This window comes from Sminthopsis crassicaudata, chromosome 2, assembly GCF_048593235.1.
Source record: "Sminthopsis crassicaudata isolate SCR6 chromosome 2, ASM4859323v1, whole genome shotgun sequence".
Lineage (NCBI taxonomy): Eukaryota > Metazoa > Chordata > Mammalia > Dasyuromorphia > Dasyuridae > Sminthopsis > Sminthopsis crassicaudata.
The window spans coordinates 520,055,719-520,067,769 of NC_133618.1; the positions used below are offsets into that span (position 1 = coordinate 520,055,719).

Consider the following 12,051-nt stretch of genomic DNA (forward strand, 5'->3'; position numbering starts at 1 on the left):
TTTTCCTTCATCAATCAGTATGGATGCCATGTCTCTTCATCAAGATTTTATGTTCCTTGAAGGGAAGGAATGTTTTATAACTTATTTAACATCTATCATAGGTCTGAACATCCAATAAATATTTGTGAAACCTCAGAAAACTGACTTAGAAGTCTCATGAAATACTAGCTAGGAGATGACCTTAGAGAGAAGAAATGCTGGGATCAAATCTTGTCTCTTAGCATGTACTAGTTGTGTGACCATGGATAAGTTACTTACTTTCTCAGCATCCTGAAGATAACTTTCTGAGACTATAAGCTACAGATGTATCTGCATCTGCATCACTGGAAGGAATTTCCATTCATATTTATATATACATTAAACTAACAAAGTCCGTGCTGGTCATTAAAACATCCCGAATCATAATTTCAGTTGGGAAACAAGTTTTTCAAATTTTCAGCTTTGTGACCAAGGTCCCTGCACCTAACAAACTCTCCTCTACCCCATTTCAGAAAGAAATACTACTTCTCAAATCCCCCTCACCCAAGAACACCTTTCTAAAAAGTTTCTTTTAAAAAAAATAGGGGTCCAACAGAGACCTACGATGATTTAATTCAATAAGGATTCTGCTAATTGGAGGAGAAATGACTTTGCACAGCTCTGCCTAACTTAAATCCATTTCACATGCAAGTCAATACACCTTCAGAATGTCATTGGTTCTCTCTGAGAATGAAGGACCACTACCACCAGCACCAACACAAAAAACAACATGTGTCTCAAGAAATACAGAAAAAAAATTCTAGGGTATTCTTTTTTTTAACACAGAGATAAAATGGGTCCAAGAACTAAAATCTTGTTTTTTAATTCAATTCTTAACTTAAAAAAAAAACTCCCTTATTTTTATTAGAGTTTACAAATGGTTAAACATCCTATGTAAAGCTAGAAAAATGAACTATCTTTGAAAATGAGACCACATCTGCTCAGTCTATACCCTGAATACATAACTGATTTATAAATGCCATGAAACACTTTGATAACAACATACAAAGAGACCCTTAACAGCCATGTTAGCATGTGTTCCTGCAATACATGCGTAGGATTACACAACCACAGAAAATAAATGTCAGTGTCAGCAGATGTATTTCTTGGAAGAATTCTGGGGAAATCAAGTTTCTTCAGCTCTTTGCCAGCTGCCAAATGTCGCAATACCACTTTAAATGCAATGTAACTTTTAGGACATACTTCTGCTGCTATCTACACATTGTTACTTGGCTTTTCATTTAGACTAAATACAGAAAGTTGGACACAACAGCTTATTGCTTGCAGCGTTTTGAAAAGAAAAAACTACACAGAGCTTATAAGGCCACTCACTTCACTCTTGTCCTTTAAGGACACTCTGAGAATGAGACTTTCACATGTGGGATTCATTCTGGGAGCTTTTAACAATAGCCACTTATAATTAAAAATTATCCAAAGTCACTGTCAGAAACAACTCTATAAAAATATAAAAAGAAAATGAGTCTCCATTTAGTCAAATCTCTCAGAAAAAAATACTAAGTCATTTTTTGAATATGGGGGTTTGCCACCAGACCTTGGGTGAAACAGGCAGGGGGAGGGGTGTAACATGAGTAAGAGTATATTGGTCCTAAATTTCACTCAGACATGCCTATGTGGAAAGGTAATGTTTTTCATGTTCTTTTTATAGGCTAAGTGTATCCAAAATATACAGTTTCATTATTATATGCAAGTCATTTCAATTTATTTAACAAACCAGTTATTCTGTCCCCAGATTTGTAGCATGAAGTGTTCATCAACTGCTTTATATCCACTTATTAAAACATGATGCACTATTAAAACTTAAACCATTACTGTGTGAAAACATCATTTTTATAGCTAAAGACAGAAACCAAGGCAACTAAAAGTTGAGATTTCCCCAAAACCATGTAATACATTGATTTTAACTTTGCTCATGATCTTTCCTATTCCTGGCATGGACTTTCCCTCTTTTCACCTGCTGGCTCTTCCTTTTATACCTTTTTACACTAACTCAAACATCACCTCTTCTCTGTTTTCTGCTACAGCCTTATTCAGGAACAATCCTAGTCACTAGACTTCACATAGTATTTTGTTTGACATTTCTCTATTCTATTTATTATATATAATTATGTATTTTAGTTACTTGTACTTGTAGTCTACCCCCCTTCCCCCACCCCATTAGACTATAAACTCCATGCAGGAAGAGACTGTGTCTTAGCTTAATTTTTTATCTCTTATAAAGCTTAGAGCACACTGTAGATATTAACTGAATGTTTGTTAGATAAAAAAAAAAATCAGAGAAATAATAGATTTAGAAGCTAGCTTTTTTGATTCCCCATTTCAGTGTCTTAATCATTCTATACTTCGTTTAATCCCCTTAGTCACTTAGTTCTTTTTAACTATAATGTGTTACGTGAAGTACTTGCTAGTTCTTTCCACTCAACAGATATCCTGATCTATTTATGTATTATCTCCTGTCCATTATACTTTAATTGTTTATTCCAAGTCACGTACTTTACCCTCCTTATTCTTTTTTCTTCAAACTAACCCCTATTTCAAACAATTTTTCCATGATGATATATATCTGTATCCCCCCAGCATTATATCCAACAGGCTTTCCTTTGTTTTCTGGCAAAAATCCCAATATTGCATTCACAGTTTAGGCTTAAGTAGGAATTTAAATACAAACAACAAATGAATCATGTTTTGAAGAATATGTATGCATGGTTCTACCCTGCCAGCACAAAATGAAGAGCTCCAGATGGAGCAATGAGGGAATATCACTACTCTTGTTAATATCACTTTATGCTTTTAAAAGGAAAAATTTATGCTTTGAAAGTTTAGTTCACCTAAGACCTGACTTATGGAGATCAATCCAGATCCATGTGTTGTCCATGAAGTACCATGAAGGGTTTCTTCTAAAGATTACAGAGTTGGTATAAATTCTATAAGAGGCTTAAGCTAGAGAAAGGTATTTATAGATTCAGGTCATGTCTAAGAAATTCCATTATCTAGATGACAAAACCTATTTTGAAAAATCAAGATGATTCTAAATACCCAGAGGCTTGATGTCATGGAAGCAAGCACCTGGTACATATGACTTTCAGGTTTCTTCCAGGTCCTTGTTAGTATCCGCATGGACACAAACTTTAGTCAGAGATCAAACTGGGAATACCTCATAATTCTTTAACCTGAAAAGGTGCGAATCACCAACTTTAAATTTTTAAACAGAATTAACTAAAATCAAATATGTCTATTAAAAATTTCTATCCTAACTAAAGAAATATAAGTAGCATCCATAACATTAATCGTACTTAAGTCATAAAAATACAGACCACAAATGTACAATACTTTATTTCAATAATCTCTATATCTACTAACATAGTACATACAAAATATGTGACTGAGCAATCATCCAATGGAAATCAATTAATTTAGATGGCTAATATATAAAATTTATGCCAAAAAGATCCCCTCCCCATATCATAATTCCTTTACCCTCAATAGCAAATACTTATGCCAAAGTGATTAAAATACTGAAAACACACTGCTTTCTAATTAATTTTCCTTCTGAAGATATAGCCTATTTGGTTAGCACATATTACAATGATAAATATTGCAAAAAGACTGTTTTGAGACTAATTGTTATTTATATAGTAATATGAGTTACTAGGAATAATGTAGCAGAGTAATTCTATGAAGAACTTAAGACCTCCCAAATCAAATCAACAAAAACAATAATACTTGGTGGCTTCAAATCAAAGATGGAGAAAAGTGAAAATGTGAAAAAATGGGGGAAAAAGAAATGAGAGAGGCCAACAAATTGTAATATTATACAGAGATATTTCATTGAAATATCATGAATATTTTCTTTAAAAATAAAAGAGCTATTAGACACTGGATATGATGAGCGTAAAATAACAATATAAAGAGTAAAACTTACATTTTAAAAGACAAGAAGAAACATGTTATTAACATAGAAATAATCCTGGACTCATAGACAGTCAGACCATGGACTGACTTGTCAAATCTAACATCATAATTTGTAATTTACATAAAGAACAATAATGAGAAAAATATATGGTGTACAATAAAAATTATTTAATCTAAATTAAGATGATTGAAAATGAAAAGTGGTAAATGACCATAGAAATGATATCAACACTATTTTAATTTTATCTAGAAATTTAACCCATTTAAATTAATCTTTACAACAAGGAGATGAAAAGAGCTCAGAAAGTATCTTAGTTAGGAAACAATGGACTTACAAACCACATGGAAGGAGATGGCTCACCAAAGGCAAGACTAAATTAGAATATAAACTCATCTGTAAAATCTTAGTAAGAAAACCATACATGATTATGAATGGTATCAAGTAATAAAATCAAGAAGAGCAATGGTCTCAAGAGCAAACATCAAAAAGAAGCCTCAAAAACTAACTTGAATTAACTCAGCAAAGTTTATGAAGTATTCATATAGTCAAAATAATTGCCCTATCTTAGACAAATTTCTGTTTCCAACATATTTATATATAAAGAATAAAAAGTCTTTACCTCTTTCACACTGAGGTCCTGTGAAACCATATGTACAAGCACAGCGATTGGGCGCCACACATCTCCCTCCATTAAGACAACCACTCTCACAGACAGCTGTAATACAGGGAGAAAAATAGAGAAAAAACATTAGATGCCATTAAAATATCATGCTTAACAACTACTAAAAGAGCAAAATTTCACTAAGATTTTTGGGACAACCTGATTTAGCCTATTCAAAGGCTTTCTATGTGGTTGTGAGAATGACACTATTTTCACTGACCTCCATTTTCTCCTCTAAAATGTAGGAACTGGAATAAATGATTTTAAGGTTCCTTTTAGTTTCTAAGTATATGACTTGTTTTCTATCAGCCTGACAAAATTACAAACAAAGTTACTTGTGGCTTCTCACTTCAGCAATACATTAAAAAAATGTTCACTACTAGGACTTCCTTCCCTAAGCTAAGACAAAGATCCAAATTGCCTGCAGGTTTGTCTGCCTACTTGGCAAGCAGGATGGCCAGCATAAAGATAAAAGTCATATATAAAACCAAAGTCAAAATACCACCTAAGAGAGTTTAAAGAAGCTAGATCCTTGCAAAGAAGAGGGTACTTGAGCACAACAAAACCAGGAAGGCCACTCAAAAGAATATGGCTACTATCAAAGGAGTTTTTCAAAGATCCATGTTGTACCATCTAAAATGTCAGGTGATCCAGAGATATAATTAATATAAATGCACTTAAAGGAATGTATAAATGTCAAAAGTGTACTAAGTAAAGTTGATTCATAGTACATATTCTATCTTCCAATTAATGGATGATTAACCCCCCCAAAAATGAAATCATGCTATTTCTTCACAGAAGTTAGTTAAATACATCTAAAGATTACAGAGTCTATAATTGAATACTTAACAATTTAGGAATGCCTAAATTTTAACAATGAAGTTAGAAAACAATTCACAGACACATGTAACTTAGAAGATGACAAGGATCTTACAGATCATCTAATTAATTCATTTTACAGATGAAGAAACTGAGGCCCACTGAAATTAAGTGTAATTTTATCCTTCCTGACTTCCTTCAAATTCCAGATAAAATTCTGTCATCTATAAGAAATTTTCCCAATCTCTCTTAATGTTAGTTCTTTCCCTCTGTGATTATCTGCAATTTATCCTGTATATATCTTGTTTATACATAATTGTCTGTATGTTCTAAACCACGAGCTGCTTGAGAGCAAAGATTCCCTTTTGCCTTTCTGTGTATTTCCAGTGATTACCAGTGTCTGACATATAATAAGCACTCAATAAATATCTCCTAAATACCTTACTGATTTTCCCAAGGTCATGAAGAAATTCAGTTGCTGAATGAGTTTTTGCTCAATGCTCAAGGGCTTTTTACAAATACTTCCCAAACCGTCAGAGCCCATCTAATTGACATCCAAGATGAATTTTATTAGCTATACATATCTAAGTGCTACTTAGAAACTAGATTCTTACAATATGAATTTAATGTAAAGTTACTTACGTTGTCCACAATGTGTTCCTGTATATCCTTTCTGGCACAAACAGTGATCATCACTACAGCTACCTCCATTCATACACCGGATGTTACAGTGTTGTACTTAAAAACAAAAACAAAAAAACATTAATTTTTTAAACTTAACTTAAGCACTTTGAGTATCTCATTAAAGACTTTCAATAAGTAACTTCTAAAGAAGAAAGAAGCATCTATCGGTATTCCCATGCTTATTACATTCAGGAGAAAATTAGAGATGATAAACACAGTTTAGCATGATTCATATTCTACCAATAAGTATGGCTTTCACATTTTTAACAGATTTTTTAAAATTTTTATTAAATGATTAGGATCCATTTTTTTTTTGTTGAGGATAATTTTCCAAAGAAAATACTGAATACCTAGGGATTAAGAATAAAGACTCAGTATCTACATTCAGTCCCAGGAAGGTCTGATTAGTTCCTCTGATACTCATTAAGTGATTTCCCTGTCTAATGAAGGCTAGCTGATCACTAAGATGTCAAACACAGATCATAGGCAGTAACAAAAAAGTACATCTTGAACAGCCAGGAAGGTTAGAGCTATTTTTTAAAAATAATGTTCTATCAGTTAAGAATTAGGTACCACTAAAAAGAATGGAACACTATGATCTGAATAGTATTACAACAGTAAATGATCTAAAGGGCAATGGGGAGAATTCAAGTTAGGAATGAGTAAATATGCTGTAACACTAATGATGACATATAAGAGAACTGGTGGAAAAATATCACCTACCAAATAATCATCATCATCATAGCTAACATTAATAAAGCTCTTATTATGTGCTAGGCACTCTGCTAAGCATTTTACAATTATCTCTGCCAATTGCCTTGGAAAGTAAGTGTTATTATTTACTCATTTTATGGATGAAGAAACTGAGGCTGATTTGCCATAGTTAGTTAAGTGTCTAAGGCAGGGGTTCTCAAACTACGGCCTGCGGGCCAGTTGCGGCCCACTGAGGACGTTTATGCGGCCCACCAGGTTATGGCAAATGGGCTGAAGGGCGGAGACAGAATGTGAGTTTTTGCTGTTACTATAGTCCAGCCCTCCAACAGTCTCAGGGACAGTAAACTGGCCCCTATTTAAAAAGTTTAAGGACCACTGGTCTAAGGTAAGACTTGAATTCAGGTTTTCCAGTCTCCAGTTTCACCACCTAGCTGCCCTAAATTTTCTACTTGGAAACTAGATACTAGTTACAACAGGATCAAAAAGGGAAACAAGCCAGACATATAGCAAGTCTGAGAAACAATAGTTGGATGGTCAAAATCTCATATTGACAGCCATGAAAGGGTCTAAAGGAAGGACTCCAGTGTATTATGTGGCAAATCTTCTAGGCATGATTTATGTATTTAAAACAACCAAAATTAAATAAAACATAGACAGACAACAATCCCACAAAATGAGAAAGCATGAATAGGCTGTGACTTTCCACAGTGATGGAAGTACTTATACTAATAAGATGACAAAGCCACCAAAGAATTAATGTAAAGTAAAGAGTAAGGAAGTTATTCATAAGGTTATTACTTAATAAGAGCAATAACATTTGTACTATCTACTCTCCACAAATTTGTTATAAGGAAATCATGCTGTAGACATAGAGATAGAGATTTAATATTTTTGCATTAATATATTATGAAAATTTATCATCTAAATACATTTATCCCCAAAACTGTGATATTCAAGAGAAGAGAAACAATTGTCAGATCATTTGTAAATGTCATACTATAAAGAGCTAGAGTATAAAAGGCATTATAACATATCATGAGAGAAAAGAATATAGGGAACAGCATAGAAAAGTAGGGAAAAAATATGAACTTGGAAGCTCTAGAATATGAGTTTGAATTCTGGTGCTATTGTTTATTTTATTAACTATCTAACTTGGGGAAATTATTTCCCCCATGTGGGACTATTTTTTCATCTGCAAATGGTGGAGTGGGATAGCTATGGTTCCTTCCAGCTCCAGCTATATGATTCTATGAAAGATCTCTGCCTTCCAAGCAGGATTCTAAACAAATTCTTTGGATAAGGATTTAGTCCCAGTGTATTGAACTAATATCTAGTACTACATACAAACTCAATAATCTAAATGAATAAGAAATTCCCACAAATAAAGTCTTAGCAGAGTTATGAAATCTCTGATAATATTATAATAGATGGAGATTGCCTGAAGGAGACTATTAAGATATATTTTGCTTAATTTTATAGACTTCTTTACCCTCAAGAGACAATAAAGCTTTTAAATTAATTTAGTTATTGTTAAGGCTACCTTGCAGGATTTTGTCATTAACAATAGCAAATACAAATTTTACTACATTATAATTAGTAATTATGACACAAAATTGGGGATTTTGTTCAGTCACACCACAAATCAATAATAATTCTTTTCAGGATTAAGTTGGTGTGTACAGGAGAAAGAGCCAGTTTTGGAGTCAAAGAATCAGGGTCCACATTCCAACTTTGCTACTTACTATTTTGACATAATCTTGGGTAAGTAGAAAACCTATCTGTATTTCAGTTTTCTTAATTGGAAAATGATACTGTCTCTGAGTACCTTTCAACTCTTAAAACCTACAATCCATTGATCCTGAGTGCTAGTTAAAAATGTATCTTAAAAAAAAAGGCAAAGAATTTGGGGGGGGGGTCTCTGTCTATTAAAGTTGTGGATTTTTAAAGAGTTAAGGAAACAAACTGGCTCAAGAAAGTCCTCAAAAATTTATACCAAGAAGGGAGAATTCTATCCATACTCTTTGCAGATACAAACTTAACTGTCCACTCAATTCTCACATCTGGCCAACTGCAAAGGGGCCCAATGTACTTCTAGGCCTTCTCTCAGAAAGAGAAAAATACCTAAACACATGCTCTTACTTTTCAATACCACTGTTAAGTAGTTGTTAAAGTGCCAAAATCTAGTGGTCTTTTTTCAGAACTTATATTTCTTGACCTCTTGGAAGAATGTCATTATTTACTATCTTCTACTCCGGACATTTTCTCTTCTCTGGGTTTTCTGACACTGATTCTTTTGAGTATCCTTTCTATCAGTTTGATTGCTTCTTCTCTATCTCTATAGCTAGATATCATCAATATTCCAAGCCAATCCCCAATACTCTCCAATCCTCCTCCTCCTCCTCCTCCTCCTCCTCCTCCTCCTCCTCCTCCTCCTCCTCCTCCTCCTCCTCCTCCTCCTCCTCCTCCTCCTCCTCCTCCTCCTCCTCCTCCTCCTCCTCCTCTTCTTCTTCTTCTTCTTCTTCTTCTTCTTCTTCTTCTTCTTCTTCTTCTTCTTCTTCTTCTTCTTCTTCTCTCTCTCTCTCCATCTTCATAACCTCTTCAGCTCTCTTTAATTTCATTATCATTTTTATGCAGATGGATTCACACATCTACATAGCCAGTCCCAGATTCTCTCCTGAGTTCTACTTCCATATCAATCATTACTGGACATTTCTAACCAGCTATCCCAGAGACATCTCAAATCTAATAGGTTCAAAATAAAACTCATCTTTTTTCCCCAAAACACACCTCTCTTCCCTACTTCCCTCTTTTGCTAACAGCATCACCATTCTCTCAATCTCTTATAACTGTAATATAAAAACTATCCTCCATTCTTCATTAAACATTATACATCATTCCCCCTCCTGCACATTATAATCTAGCCAAACTTGTTCTCCTTCTGTTCTTCAAACCCAGCATTCTATTTCATGGCACTTTCCCATGCCTGGTCTATGGACTGTACTCCTTCCTCACCTCTGACTTATTTAAGTTTTCACTTCACTTCCTTCAGGATGCAATTCAAGAATCACATTCTATGCATCAACTTCCTTTATTTCCCAAATTACTACTGCCTTCTTATCCTAAATACCTTGTATTTATTCTGTATATGTTTATTCTGTAATCCCTGGCACATAGTGAGTGTTTAATAAATGGTTGACTGACTGCATATACTTAGAGACATGTTGTCTCCATAGAAGGCAAGATTCTTGAGTAGAGACTACTTCATTACTATATCTTTGTATTTCCCAGTCCCTTACCCAATGTCTGGCACATAGTAGGTACTTAATAAATGCTTGTTTACTGATTGATTGACATTAAAAATGAAGGGCATGTGTCAAAAAAAAAGTCTATAAGTTTTAAGAGAAAATATATATACACCAGTCCACTAGCTTCTCAAGGACATTCCCTAACATGAAAACAGTTAGACAAATTACATGAAATTCAAGAAATGATCTGTCATCTTAAACTCTAAAGATTATTTAGTTGGTCTTAAAATAATCTGCCTATTGTTGTATTTTAATTTCATTAGCTAATGCTATTTGAGGCTGAAGTCAAAGATTGTGCTGAAAGATAAAGTCTAAGAAATTTTGACTTGAGGCCTGAATGTGGCCATGGTCCTAAATCACAATAGAAACTATTGAACCATTTTGTACCTTAATTTCTTCATGTATAAAGTAAATTACAAATCCCTTTTTTTCCATAACACTATTATAGAGCTCAAACCCCCTGGGAAAATGATTTAATTGTATTATTAAATTTAGGTTGCTAAGATTATATTAAAATTCCTCAACCTAAAATATTTTTTAACTATGAAAATGTGTACAAGTATACAAGAATAACGATTTGGTGAAAAGGTTGGATGCTATCCTAAGTAGGTCAGGAAAAGGTGTATAGTTACTTTAAATTTGTAGTTAAACTTAGCTTCATACAATCTTAGAAAAACAGAGGGGATTAGGAAAAGCATAGGAAATGATGTCATCTGTCAAGCAGCATAGGAACTTAAAACCACAAACTGATTTCAATTAAAGTAAGTCATGCCAAGAGCTAATTTCCATTCCCACATGAGCACCAAAGCCATTTAACTACTTTGAGATAAAAAGGCTAACAGTAGTTAAATAGTGATTTTTATATTATTTGTTCAAGTTGAAGACAGAATAGATTCATTCTCTTTTTCTTGAGAATAAAAGTTACCTGTAAATGTAAAATCTAGTTTACCAGCAAAATTTCCATGATATTTTTTTACTTATTTTATAAAGAAGATACTACTTTATCCTCTTAAAAGTAAAATTATTCTCTAAGTCTTTTGTGACATGAAATAACTATTATTCCAATGATCCATACAAATCAATGAACTCTGTCCCCTGGCACAACATAACAAGTTCACCAATATAGTATAGGATCTTAGTTATCCACTTTGTTACATATACATATGTAACTGTAATTGGCTTCAAGACTTAGAATTCTAGAAAAATGACATTTCAATTTCAATGTTTTATCTTGTTTAACAAAAAGTGAGATCTTTCTAGTTTTTTTATGACAGTGCAAAGACCCTCTACCAGATAATGATGAAGGTGGGCAACCAGGTTCCTAGCATAAGAAGGAAACAGTTAAAAAGAATACATATGTGATTTGATTTCATTTTGGACACACTCCTGCAATTGATCCACACCCTAAATTTACACTGATTTGAACAAGAGTTCCAGATGCAGACCAATTATAGAACCAGGCCCTCAGTCTGTCGAAACAGCTGACCTAAAATTAATACCCTGAAACATGGACAGAGTTTGGATTCATATATAAGGATTCTATTTACTTCATTGGAACCTCTACATACTCCAAGTCAGAATACATCCCTAAATTCAACTCACATCAAGGTTTTGCCAGAAACTGAAAATGCCAAGAAATTCAAAGTTAGCAATCAAAACTTCAGTACGAACAGACAGTCTCCAACTTACAAATGTGTTGTGTTCCAAAAGTTCATTTGTAAGTTAGTTGTTTGGAACCTGAAACACTTTAAAGGGCGGGGGACTGGGTGAGAAACAAGCAAGGTCTGTAGCAGTGAGCAGAAAGGAAAGAATCAGAAAGAAGGCTGCCTTATTACTTGTTATGGATGTCATAAGTAGCCATCTATGAGACTGTTCTTGTCCAGCTGTTTCAGTTGTATTCAAATTTCCAATGACTCCAT

The 12,051-nt window shown here is 33.7% G+C and overlaps 1 protein-coding gene across 2 annotated transcripts in view; it reads right to left on the reverse strand.

Moving 5' to 3' along the window:
• The window catches only part of FBN1 (fibrillin 1), a 267,909-nt gene that overhangs the window by 208,722 nt on the left and 47,136 nt on the right, over positions 1–12,051 (reverse strand). For both annotated transcript variants that reach the window (XM_074294433.1, XM_074294434.1), the window contains exons 4-5: positions 6,072–6,167; positions 4,569–4,664 (exon numbers count right to left, since the gene is read on the reverse strand). In XM_074294433.1, coding sequence (XP_074150534.1) covers positions 4,569–4,664; positions 6,072–6,167 — 192 coding nt within the window. The remainder of the gene's footprint in view (positions 1–4,568; positions 4,665–6,071; positions 6,168–12,051) is intronic.